The 13,999-nt window shown below is 46.7% G+C and overlaps 1 protein-coding gene across 2 annotated transcripts in view; it reads left to right on the plus strand.

The window, feature by feature from the left end:
* TTC17 (tetratricopeptide repeat domain 17) overlaps window positions 1-13,999 on the plus strand; it is an 84,115-nt gene that overhangs the window by 13,083 nt on the left and 57,033 nt on the right. For both annotated transcript variants that reach the window (XM_073578549.1, XM_073578550.1), the window contains exons 2-7: window positions 364-453; window positions 534-703; window positions 1,838-1,949; window positions 2,410-2,541; window positions 13,095-13,204; window positions 13,795-13,960. In XM_073578549.1, coding sequence (XP_073434650.1) covers window positions 364-453; window positions 534-703; window positions 1,838-1,949; window positions 2,410-2,541; window positions 13,095-13,204; window positions 13,795-13,960 — 780 coding nt within the window. The remainder of the gene's footprint in view (window positions 1-363; window positions 454-533; window positions 704-1,837; window positions 1,950-2,409; window positions 2,542-13,094; window positions 13,205-13,794; window positions 13,961-13,999) is intronic.

Consider the following 13,999-nt stretch of genomic DNA (forward strand, 5'->3'; position numbering starts at 1 on the left):
TTTTCCATCTGCTCCATTCTAGAAATCCGCAGGTGGAAAACCGCAGGGGAAAACTGCATAAAACATGCAGTAAAACCACACAAAAAAAGCACTAAATACGCAGGAAATATGCAGGTCATTTGACCTGCAGATTTAGTGAAATCTACGCAGAAAATTCCAAAGCAGAATACGCACCGTGTGCACATACCCTAATTCTGCTCCCATGTATGAAAATGGAGATCCTAGTGTTTCTGGTGCAGTGAATGATCCTTGTGGCTTCTGTTGGATCTTCCCCTCTCCTCCTACATGTGACTGTCGCTGCGCTGACTGTACAGATGTGTTCCTTACCTCCTGCCTGGTGTTCACAACTGTCTTCTCCCGCAGGTGGATTCACCGATGAACTTGAAGCACCCTCACGATTTAGTGATTCTCATGAGACAGGAGACTACTGTTGGATACCTGAAGGATCTAGAGGTGACTTTTTCCCCTTTATTTCCTTTTGTCTCCTCATCCTTATCCTTTATTTTTTACGTTTGATTGTCTTCTCCCGGCAGAAACATCTGGTCGCTCAAAAAATTCACATTGAAGAGAACGAAGACCGGGACACGGGGCTGGAACAGAGACACTACAAAGATGATCCAGATTGTGTCCTGGCCAAAGTGCCTCTGGGTGACATGGACCTATACGATGGGACGTACATGTCGCTGGAGGACAGGAGTATCAGGTGCTGAGACTAAAGGGTTGTAGAGTCTGCCAGAAATAAGACCGCGGCCCTCACATCTTACAGCCAAAAAACAATATCATACCTTCCTGACCAGACGCGCTGAAGTGTGGCACTGTGTCTTCTATCGATCAATCTGCGAGGTTCAACATTCAGCATGAATGGCATGTGAGCGCTGCAGCCTTTCATTGCCTGTTGATCGTCTGCAGCGTTCAAATTTCATCTGATTTGAAAGAAAATAATTTTACTCGGCAACATTCATTGCTGGTTGTTTCTGAAACACTGATGTTTTCAGAGTCGTCGCTACACCTGTAGATAAATTCCCAGATGGGTATAATTTTCAAAATGGGGTCACTTGAGGGGGATTTCTGCTTTTCTTGCACTTAGGGGCTCTGTATATGGAGTCGGCAGACTATTCTATGATAATTTGTTCTCATAAAGAGTCAGATAACGCTCTGTCCTGCCCGAGTCTCACTGTTTGACCGGGTAGCACTGCGCAGCCACATATGAGGCATTGCCACATTCAGCAGAAATTGTGGGGAAAATTTTTCAATTTTTTCTCTGGATAAATTTCACAACGAATCGTATGGGCCATTTTCCCCTTCGCCTCATTGGGGGACACAGACCATGGTTTGTGTCCCCCAATGAGCGTCTCGGAGAAAAAGATTTTACGGTGAGTACACAAAAATCCCTATTTCTCCCGTTACCCTTGTGAAAATGAAAAATTTGCATCTGAAGCAACATATTTGCTAGAAAAATCATATATTTTCATTTTAGCTTCTCAGTGTGTTAATACTTCTGTGAAGCACATGGTGGTTTAACGTGCTCACCACACAACTAGATAAATTCCTTGAGGGGTGTAGTTTCCAAAACGGGGTCACTTGTGGGGGGTTTCCACTGTTTAGGCACATTAGGGGCTCGCCACATGTGACATGGCATCTGATATCTATTCCAGCCAATTTTGCGCTCCAAAAAAGTCTATTGGCTCTCCTTCCCTCCTGAGCCCTTCTGCGCACCCAAATATTATTATTAATATTTATATAGCGCCATTGATCATCATGCTGCTCTCAGAAAACCTGCTGACTTGTATATTTTACGTATCCTAATGGTTTTTTTTTTTTTTTTTTTAATTTACAGTCCAGAAGATTACATGGACATGCACAGTCCCTTACCTCCAAACCTAAAGCCACCCGACTGCACCAGCATCATAGAGCTTCCTTTCAGCATCCACGCTTATCAGCACCTTCGGGTACGAACGTTAATATTTTGACTTGTGTAAAATTGGCCTTCATATGTAAGGCGTCCAGAAATAAATGGCAGCAGTGGCCCATGGCACCTAATCAGATGATTGGAGGCATGTTTCACTTACAGAGCTCCTAATACTTGCACAGACTTATAGCTCATTGCTGAAATTCATCCTCTCAGCAGCCACCACTAGGGGGAGCTTACTGTAGATGCTTTTATTAGGGAGTCCCTTATACGGTGAGCTCCCTCTACTGGTGGCTGAGGTTTATCGTATGAGTCTATATAGGGTTACTGAATGTTAAGCAATCACACATTTTGGCCCCCAAAACAGCATGTTAAAATGTGAACAAAGTAAACGAGCTTCAGTTTTATTTTTTATTTATTTATTTTTTATGAGATGAGGCCCTTCCCTTGATTATGATCATCCTGGTTGAAATAATATTTTGCTAATTTTCTATCTGTAGGGTATTCAGGAAAGGAAGAACCTTTCCGCCCCACTGCTACCTAAAGAAGATCCTATATTTAGCTCCCTGTCCTATAAGTTGGGGAAGAATGTGGAGGACATTGGGCATAAAATACATGAGGCCCTTGTGAAGGTAATTGAAGGATTATGAAGAAATTCAGATGATGATTGACAATTCGCCCATGCGTATGCTTGTTATGAGCGGCAGACAAATGCTGCATCATGGTGAGCATGCTCGTCACGTCTCGCCATGCGGGCACTGTAGGGTAACTGTCGCAATACACAACCTCAGCAGATAAGAAAAAAAACAACTTTGCTGTTTAACCCATTGAATGCCACACTTAAATACAAATTGTGAAGCCAACAAGTAATCTTAACAGGACACTGGGGGAACATCAGGGCCCATAACTTGTATAGGGGGATGGCCCAGAGTCCATTACAGGGCCCCAAATTCTTTCCTGTTGTCAGGGCATACTGCTGTTATCCCTTACAACCGCCGGTATAAGTTCATAGACTAAAGTGCTTAAGGATTAAGGAAAAATGTTCTGTATATACTCGTGTATAAGCCGACCCCCTTAATTTTGCCACAAAAAAACTGGGAAAACTTATTGACTCGCGTATAAGCCTAGGGTGGAAAATGCAGCAGCTACTGGTAAATTTCAAAAATAAAAAGTTACCAATAAAAGTAAAATTAATTGAGACATCAGTAGGTTAAATGTTTTTGAATATCCATATTGAATCAGGAGCCCCATATAATGCTCCATACAGTTCATGTTGGCCTCATAAGATGCTCCATACAAAATACGCCACATATAATGCTGCACAAAGGTTAATAATGGCCCCATAAGATGCTCCATAGAATAATATGCCCTGGCCCCATAAGACGTTCCATAGAATATGCCCCCATATGCTGCCCCCATAAAATGCTCCATTGAATATTCTCCATAGAATATGCCCCCATATGCTGCCCCCATAAGATGCTCCATAGAATATGCCCACATATGCTGCCCCCATAAGTTGCTCCATTGAATATGCCCCATATGCTGCCCCATAAGATGCTCCATTGAATATGCCACCATAAGATGCTCCATAGAAGCTGCCCCCATAAGATGCTCCATAGAATATGCCCCCATATGCTGCCCCCATAAGATGCTCCATTGAATATGCCCCCATAAGATGCTCCATTGAATATGCTCCGTAGAATATGCCCCCATATGCTGCCCCCATAAGTTGCTCCATTGAATATGCCCCATATGCTGCCCCATAAGATGCTCCATTGAATATGCCACCATAAGATGCTCCATAGAAGCTGCCCCCATAAGATGCTCCATAGAATATGCCCCCATATGCTGCCCCCATAAGATGCTCCATTGAATATGCCCCCATAAGATGCTCCATTGAATATGCTCCGTAGAATATGCCCCCATATGCTGCCCCCATAAGTTGCTCCATTGAATATGCTTGCATATGCTGCCCTCATAAGATGCTCCATTGAATATGCCCCCATATTCTGCCCCCATATTCTGCCCCCATAAGATGCTCCTTTGAATATGCCCCCATATGCTGCCCCCGTAAGATGCTCCATAGAATATTATTATGCATTTATATAGCGCCATTTATTCCATGGCGCTTTACATGTGAAAAGGGGAAATATAGACAAGTATAATAAACATGTGTAAGACAAGGGACACACAAGTACATAAGGATAGGGGACCCTGCCCGCGAGGGCTCACAGTCTACAGGGATGGGTGAGGATACAGTAGGAGAGGGTAGAGCAGGTCGTGCGGTGGTACAGTAGACCGAGGATGATTGCAGGCTGTAGGCTTGTCGGAACAGGTGGGTCTTCAGGTTCTTCTTGATGGTGAGAGTCTAATGTGTTGCGGCAGAGAGTTCCAGAGTATTGGGGAAGCACGGGAGAAGTCTTGTAAGCGGTTGTGGGAAGAAGAGATAAGGGGAGAGTAGAGAAGGAGATCCTGACATCGAAGGTTGCGTTTGGGTAGCTACCTGGAGACCATGTCACAGATGTATGGAGGAGACAGGTTGTGGATGGCTTTGTATGTCATGGTTATGGTTTTGAATTGGAGCCTCTGGGCAATAGAAAGCCAGTGAAGGTCCTGGCATAGGGGGGAGGCTGGGGAATAGTGGGGAGACAGGTCGATTAGTCGGGCAGCAGAGTGTAGGATGGACTGGAGTGGTGCCAGAGTGCTAGAGGGGAGGCCAGAGAGTAGGAGGTTGCAGTAGTCGAGGCGGGAGATAAGAGCATGCACTAGTGTTTTTGTGGTTTAGTGATTGAGGAATGAGCGGATCCAGGAAATATTTTTGAGTTTGAGGCGGCAGGAGGAGGCGAGGGCTTGGATATGTGGATTGAAAGAGAGCGCAGAGTCGAGGATCACCCCAAGGCACCGAGCGTGTGGGACTGGGGATAGAGAGCAGCCATTGACATTGATGGATAGGTCTGGTGGAGGGGTAGAGTGAGATGGGGGGGGGGGGGAAAGATGAATTCTGTTTTGTCCATGTTCAGTTTCAGAAAGCGAGCAGAGAAGAAGGCTGAGTTAGCAGACAGACATTGTGGGATTTCAGTAAGGAGGCGAGGTTGGGTCCAGATAGGTAGATCTGCGTGTCGTCGGCGTAGAGGTGATACTGCAAACCGTGGGATTCTATGAGCTGTCCCAAGCCGAAGGTGTAGATGGAGAATAGTAGGGTTCCTAGGACCGAGCCTTGAGGAACATTGACAGACGGGGCGAGGGGAGGAGGTGGTTTGTGAGAGGGAGACACTAAATGTTCGGTCTGTTAGGTATGATGAGATCCAGGATAGGGCCAAGTCTGTGATTCCAAGAGATGAGTTTGTAGCAGGAGGGAATGGTCTACGGTGTCGAAGGCAGAGGACAGGTCCAGGAGAAGGAGGACAGAGTAGTGTCGCTTGCTCTTGGCGGTTAGTAAGTTGTTAGTGACTTTAGTTAGGGCAGTTTCAGTTGAGTGATGCGGTGGGAAGCCAGATTGTAACCGGTCAAAGAGGGAACAGGAGGAGAGCTGGGAGGACAGTTCAAGATATACATGCTGTTCCAGTAGTTTGAGGCATAAGGGAGAAGAGATATCGGGCGATAGTTAGACACAGGATGGGTCAAGGGATGGCTTTTTGAGGATGGGTATGATTGAGGCATGTTTGAAGGATGAGGGAAAGACACCATTTGTAAGTGAAAGGATGAAGAGGTGTGTTAGAGATGGGATGAAGACTGTGGCCAAGTTAGGGATGAGGTAGGATGGGAGTGGGTCGAGGGCACAAGTAGTGAGGTGTGATCTTGACAGAAGGGTGGAGAGCTGATCTTCTGTCATGGTGGAGAAGCTGGCTTTTGCAGAACAGGGCTGAGCAGCTAAGAGGGGCATTGTGGGCTGCGGCCAAAGTTTTGTCTGATCGTGTCAATCTTCTGCTTAAAGAAGGAGGCAAAGTCTTCAGCAGAAATGAGAGGAGAGGGAGGAGGTGCTGTGGGACGGAGTAGAGAATTGAAAGTGTTGAAAGAGCTGTTTAGGGTTTTGAGACAGGGAGGATATGAGAGATGCGAAGTAAGTTTGTTTTGCGGCAGAGAGTGTGTACTTGAGGCTGGCAAGGGACTGCTTGTATGCGCTGAAGTGCTCAGTAGAATGGGTTCTCTTCCATCTCTGCTCAGTGGCCCTGGAAACTCATCTCAGTTCTTTGGTCAGGCTGGTCATCCAGGGCTGTCTGTTGATTCTTCGAGTTTTGCTCTGCGTGAGGGGGGCAGCCGAATCAAGTGTTACTGTTATTGTGGTGTTATAAAAAGTGGCAGCAGCATCTGTGTCATGAAGGGAAGCTATGTCTGTAGAAGGGAAAAGGGACTCAGAGAGTGATTGTAAATTGAGGTGTTTGAGATTCCTGCGAGGGTGAGCGAGTTTATGGAGCGAGGGTGAGCGAGTTTATGGAGCGGGGGTTGCACAGTAGGAGAGGGAAGAGAATGTCAGTAGGTTGTGGTCAGACAGGGGGAGTGGTGAGTTATTGAGTTTAGTGAGGGAACAGAGATGGGTGAAGATAAGGTCCAGCGTGTGACCATCTTTGAGTGGCCACAGAGGACCATTGAGTGAGGCCGAGGGAAGCCGTGAGCGATAGAAATTTAGAGGCAGCCGGGGTGGAAGTGTCAATGGGGATGTTGAACTCGCCCATGATGATGGTGGGGATGTCAGCAGAAATGAAATGGAGTGGCCAGGTGGTGGAGATGGCTAGTTCTGGGGGGCGATAGATCACAGGAGGTTGGAGGGGGAATAGATGCGGACGGAGTGCACCTCGAACGAGGGAAGAGTAGCGGAGGGTGGCAGAGGAATTGGGGTTAAGGAGCAGGTATCAGACAGGAGCAAGCCAACTCCTCCACCATGTTAGTTGCTGGGGTGAAGGGTGTGAGAGAGATGGAATCTGCCATAGGAAAGGGCACCTGGAGAGGCTGTGTCAGAGGGAGTGAGCAAAGTTTCAGTGATGGCAAGGAAGGAGAGTTTGTTGGTGATAAAGATGTCATGGATAAATGACAGCTGGTTGCAGACCAAACGTGCATTCCATAGGGCTCCAGGTAAGGGGGTTGGAGGAGTGGGGGCTGGATGAATGGGTATGAGGTTATCATGGTTGTGAAGATGTGTAGAAGATCGTGGCAGGGTGACAGAAGTGAGTATAGGGATGTGTTGAGGAGGGCCAGGATTTTGGGATACGTCGCCAGCAATGAGGAGTAGTAGACCGAGCATTAGAAGGTGGGATCAGGATATGACATGATGTGGCCGTGTGTGTCTGGAGAAAAAGGATTGTATGTGGAGGAACAGTTCTGACGAAGAGTTGAGATGGTTGGGAAGGATGGAGGGGGAAATGACTAGTTCCTTACTGGGTGGAGGGATTGCAGGAGTTAGGGAGAAATAGAGTAGTATGGGGGTGATAGTAAAAAGAAGGCGAAACATATTTGTGGTGTTATAGTCCGTTACCTTACAGTCAATTCCAGTCCAATTCTAGTCTAATTCAGCGAATTGTACTTAGAAATCTGTACTTTGAAATATGGATTTTGAAATGGATGGAGCCAACAACGTCTGGAGCAGACCCATGGTGTTGAATATATGTGCAGCTAAAGACAATCAGATGTGAGTGAAAGTGGGGTGTGTCTGCCCAGGCCAAATGCACAGAGTTAAGCAAAGGTCTTAAAAGGGGGAAGGGGTTATACAGACCACTTAGATGTGTGGCAAAGATAACAGGAATGAAGTACAATTATGGATACAAGAAGATGGGTAAGCAATGCATACCATGTAAAATACAATGCAGTTCACATGGGGCATTCTGGAGCCTGAGAGAGAGGGGGAATCCAGCAATGCATACCATATACCCCCATAAGAATCTCCATTGACATTTATTGGCCACGGTCATTAGAGCACAGGACGGATCTTCATATATCAATAGGCTAAAAACGGACTCGGGTGGTCCTGTGACAGACAGTGCGGACATAGTGAGTGAGATAAGGAGGTATTATATGCGACTATACACATCAGATTGCAGTCTCACGGAGACTGAGATTGAGCAGTACCTGGATGCGCTCTCTCTACCTGCATTGGCTGATAGCGATAGGGATTCATTGGATCGGGACATCCTGTTGGAGGAGTTGGAGGAGGCGCTTGGTCAGATGCAAAATGAAAAGGCTCCAGGAATGGATGGCCTGCCTGGCGAGTTTTACAAAACCTATGCACCCTTACTGCTACCTAAGCTACTTAAGGTATTTGAAGAGGCTGAGGCAGAGGGTCCTCCCGCCATCTATGAGGGAAGCTTTGATAGTTTTAATATTAAAGCCCGGAAAGGATCCAGAGGTTCCGGATTCATATCGCCCGATTTCCCTATTATCAACAGATGTTAAATTATTGGCCAAGGTACTCGCCAATAGGATGTCCCGAGTTATCTCATCTGTTATACAGAAGGATCAGACGGGATTTATCCCAGGCAGAGCCACATCTATGAACCTTAGGAAACTATACTTGGGGATTCAACATAGTTCTGGGGAGTTGGGGGGAAGAGCAATTTTGTCCTTAGACGCCGCTAAGGCGTTCGATAGTTTGCAGTGGGGTTTTTTGTGGGCGGTACTTCGGAAAATGGGCTTTGGACACAGATTTATAAATTGGGTGAGGCTGTTGTATGGCTCGCCGGTGGCGAAGGTTGGGGCTAATGGCAGGGTCTCTGAGTCTTTTCCTCTTGGGAGAGGTACTAGACAGGGGTGCCCGCTCTCGCCCTTGCTATTTGCTACTGCGGTGGAGCCATTGGCAGTTGCAATTCGGAAGTCCAGAGAAATAATGGGATTCAGATGTGGAACTGTGGAGTTGAGGATATCATTGTACGCGGATGATTTACTTCTATATTTAGTTAAGGTACATTCCTCGATTTTGCCGGCAATGGAGGTCATTCGAGAATTTGGGCTGAGGTCTGGTCTTCGGATTAATTGGTCCAAATCAGCTTTAATGCCGATAGACCCTCTCCCGGCGGATTTCTCAGATTTGCAGATACCGGTCCCTGTAGTTCGGAGGTTTAAGTATCTGGGTATAATTGTTAGTCCTGCCCCGAAGGATTTTCGGGCTCTGAATCTGGAGCCCCTGTTGCAGCGATTTATAGCAAAAGTACATACTTGGTGTCGCCTGCCGTTGTCGAATATTGGTAGATCTAACTTAATCAAAATGGTAATGATGCCACAATTATTATATTTGATACATAATTCTCCGGTGTGGATCTGTAGGGACTTTTTTGCAAAAATAAATACATTATTCCGGGAATTAATTTGGAAGAAAAAACAGGCTAGGATTCGCTTGGAGATACTGCAGCGAGGGAAGGAGGAGGGAGGATTGGCGGTGCCAAACCCATTCATATACTTTATAGCCTCCCAGATGCAACATCTTGGGGCGTGTGACAATGGTGGTGATATTGTGAGGGAAGGATCGGTATGGAAATATCCAGGGTGCCGGTTGGAGGTGGGAAGACGGCAGATAAATGGGGCACGATACCCCACGTTGGCTATGATTTTCAAGGTGTGGGATAGGGGTAAGTCTCTTTTGAAGATAAATGGGCCTACGGAATTGTGGCCATTGTGGCGAAATCCGGATTTGCAAGAGATCAAAGAGCTGGTGGGGTTCGGAAGATGGGAAGATAAAGGGATTTATCTGGTGTCACAAATTTTGCAAAATAATACTCTTAAGAGTTTTGAACAATTGAGAACAGAATTTCACCTCCCGCACGTCTTCTTTTATCAGTACTTACAGCTAAGACATGCATTGGAAAAACAGAGAAGGACAAATCCGGTGATAGTGACACATAATCAAACACTACATATGCTACTTACATCTGAGTCTTCTAGGGGACTTATCTCTGAATTATATAAAAGATTATTGCCTGCCCATCTGGAGACATATCCACTGACTGCTGCTAAGAATAAGTGGGAACGGGACGTTGGCCCCCTGACGGAGGACCAGTGGTCCGATATTCTAGAATAGGTCCCTAAAATGGCGGTTTCTGAGTGCCAGCGGCTTTCGCAAATATATCTCATTCACAGGGTATATAAAACACCCAGCTTATTATTTAAAATGGGACTTAGGCCCAATACACAATGTGTTAGGTGTGGGCAGGATGATGCCCACTTGATGCATGTTATGTGGGAGTGCGGGCACATTGGGGATTTCTGGAGGCAGACCCTGGGACTCATAGCCCAAGTATACCATATCACAATACGACCGTCGCCTCGTCTATGTTTGTTGAATTTGTGGGAGGAGGGGGTTGACCCGGACTCTGCAGTGGCCCTGGGAATAGCACGCATCCTGTATCAGGCAAGAAAGATACTTGCATATCATTGGTTGGATCCTATGCCACCAACATTGTCAGAGCTTAAAAATAAACTAAATAATGTCATCAGATTGGAAAGGGGGGCTTATTTAAAAAGAAATGCATTAAGAAAGTTTTACAAAATTTGGCAGCCATGGATGGAGTCACCGGGTCTCCCCTCGGGCGCACTGGTACGGGATGCGATGTTGGACCAGTTGCTGTTGTGCTTGCGATGAGGGGATGCTTGGGGGGTGAAAATAAAGTCTAGTGCCCTTTGTGGCGAAGTAGATTTTGAGTGGCGCGGTGGGAGGGGGCTGGGGTGGATTCGACCTGATATCCGCGGGGGGGGGGGGGGGCGGCGACATATGATGCGGAGTGGCGCGGCTGGCGGGGATGGTTTTCCCGCTGAAATGAGGCACTGATGTATAATTTTGATTTTTGTTTATTTGTGGAGCCATGTTGTTTATAGGCTCAATTTTATGCAAATATCTGTGTTTTGAGATTTCTTCTTTTTATTTATTCTTACACAGGAAGAGTTTTACCCTTTAAATAATATCTGCTCTCAAATGTAATTTTTACTAGCTATATAAGATGTCATATTCTTTCTGTATTGATTCCTGAATGTTTAATAAAAAAGATCTGATTAAAAAAAATGAATCTCCATTGAATATGCCCCCCATACGCTGCCCCCATAAGATGCTCCATAGAATATGCCCCCATAAGATGCTCCATAGAATATGCCCCCATATGCTGCCCCCATAAGATGCTCCATTGAATATGCTGCCCTCATAAGATGCTCCATTGCATATGCCCCCATATGCTGCCCCCATATGCTGCCCCCATATGCTGCCCCCATATGCTGCCCCCATATGCTGCCCCCATATGCTGCCCCCATATGCTGCCCCCATATGCTGCCCCCATATGCTGCCCCCATAAGATGCACCATAGAATATGCCCCCATACGCTGCCCCATAAGATGCACCATAGAATATGCCCCCATATGCTGCCCCCATAAGATGCTCCATAGAATATGCCCCCATAAGATGCTCCATAGAATATCCCCCCATATACTGCCCCCATAAGATGCTCCATAGAATGTGCCCTCTTATGCTGCCTCCATAAGATGCTCCGTAGAATATGCCCCCATAAGATGCTCCATTGAATATGCCCCCATATGCTGCCCCCATAAGATGCTCCATAGAATATGCCCCCATAAGATGCTCCATTGAATATCCCCCCATATGCTGCCCCCAAAAAGATGCTCCATAGAATATGCCCCCATATGCTGCCCCCATATGCTGCCCCCATATGCTGCCCCCATAAGATGCTCCATTGAATATGCTGCCCTCATAAGATGCTCCATAGAATATGCCACCATATGCTCCCCTCATAAGATGCTCCATAGAATATGCCCCCATATATTCCTGCTGCTGCAGGTATTAAAAAAACAAAAACATACTCAGCTCTTGTCCCTGGGGGACAGGTGTTGCCCCTGGCTCAGGACCCGGCACCTGAGATATTCACCTGTCCCGGTTCCAACGCTGCTCGCCGCTGTCTGCCCGCCGAGTCCATCTGGCAGTGACATCAGGCAGCAGAGGGCGCGCACTGACTACGTCATCGCGCCCTCTGCTGCCTGCACGTCACTGACAGAGGGACCCAGCGGGCAGACAGCGGCATGCAGCGTTGGAACCGGGACAGGTGAATATCGCTACTTACCTCCTCCTGGCGTGTCTCTGCAGCCCCGTTCTCCCACGGTCTCCCTTCCTTCAGCGGTCACGTGGTACCGCTCAATAAAGTCATAAGTATGCCCATATCATGATTTTAATTAGCGGTACCATGTGACCGCTGTAGGAAGGAAAGGAGACAGTGTGAGAAGCAGGGGGGCTGCAGAGACCATGCCGGAGGGGTCAGTATGATGTGACCCCCCCCCTGGCTATATGACTCGCGTATAAGCCGAGAGGGGGACTTTCACCCCCCCAAAAAAATGGGCTGAAAATCTTGGCTTATACGTGAGTATACAATACGGTATTCAAAAGTTATAAAAATTAAACTTTAATAACTGAATCCTGGCTAACACATAAAAATGAGATTTTTTGTAATTAGAATAAAATCCCAAAGGGGATTGAAAATTAAAGATGAAACCTATGTGGGAGCCCCTGAGGGAGGATAGGGGGGACAGAGAATAATTGTACTTGCCCTTCCGGAAACTTAGGCCGCCCTTTTGGTCATCTCTCATGATTGTGAGGTCACTGTCAATCCAGTGCAGCAGCATTGGGGGACAGATGACCGTCGGAGATGTGATGTCTGCAGGGATGTAACTACTGTGGAGGCCACGCTGTGTCCTCCTGGGTAAAGGGGGAAAAAGTGGAGGACATCCACACCACCTAAGAGTAAGTGGGGTTAAGAAAGATATTGCAGCCGGCCTGGCACAAGTTGTCTGCCTCCTGCATTAACCAAAAGCAAAAACGTTAAAGGAATTTGAGATGGTTCTTAGGATTCCATATTGGATATAACAGGGCTTCTCAAACATTTTCTATTGGGGTCTCACCAGAGAGACCATCCGGATACCTGGGCCTCACCGTATGTAGTGAGAGTCCATGCTAGAATGAAAAATGGTCATTTCATTTTCCTTTTAGTTGACCTAAAATTAATATAACTATAAAATTACTCTTCTATTGCTAAAGCAGACATTGTGTCGCTATAGGCGGCACTGTGCAGCTTATAGACACCAATGTGAATACCGTCTCGGCAACATCTAGGGGCGCCTCACTGGGCAGACAGCCCCACCGTCTGAGACGCACTGCTCCAGAATATACTTCGTGCCGGAGGAAATCATTGCTTTATTTTCTGATTTGCAGAATACGACTTCCTGGGTTCTTTATAACATGGCCTCGTTCTATTGGAGAATAAAGAATGAGCCGTTCCACATGGTCGAATGCGCCATGAGAGCCTTGCACTTTTCTTCCAGGTAATGCACCATTTCCAAGCTATATATTGACCGTTGTTTCGATGCCGAATTAGGATGAGCCATAAAATGGGGATGATGAAAGCAAAGAAAGATTTGATTTGTATCGAGGCATCCTGCAAACACAAATCTGTGCAGCAGTTTTTGTGCATTGCATTCTCTGAGTAATGGCATCAATGTCTGGTTTGGGAAAATAAGGAAGACTTGGCCGTAGGATCAGCAGTAGAGGGGGCCGGCGTATAGCAGGGGTCTGCGTGTAAGTCAATGTTAAGGTTGCTTGCACACACTTCCCACGTGCAGTCATTGCACTCATTTCCAAAAAGTAAAAATGCTCCTTCAGCTCTTATCAGAGCATTTACCATTAGAATGAGTACTGGTTATTCCCCTAATGTTGGTGTCCCGCCATAGCTCCAGCGTATAACAGCATTAGCACAGCAGATTGCAGCCGCGGCACCAATGTCTGTCGACGACTCTGCAGACCTAAGCTCCTATGGGAAGTCGCCATATTTCAATGTGATGGTCAGACGCGTAGGCTTCTGAGACAACGTCGCCTCTATTATGATTTTCCTCTTGTAATAAGTCCTACCTTACAGGCTCAACAAGGGTATTGCACTCCTGAACATGGCGAATGTCCTGCACCGAGCACATTTTTCTGCCGATGCTGCTATTCTGGCTCATGCTGCACTCGATGTGTCCCCGGGGCCGGACGTATCTACTGACTCGTTGGTCAGCCACTACACCTTGGGGAATATATATGCAGTGAGTATCCTCGGTCGATTTGTTTTTGGTAATACAGAT

Source organism: Dendrobates tinctorius, unplaced genomic scaffold (genome assembly GCF_039654945.1).
Source record: "Dendrobates tinctorius isolate UK_male_01 unplaced genomic scaffold, ASM3965494v1 ptg000059l, whole genome shotgun sequence".
In the NCBI taxonomy this organism is placed as follows: Eukaryota; Metazoa; Chordata; class Amphibia; order Anura; family Dendrobatidae; genus Dendrobates; species Dendrobates tinctorius.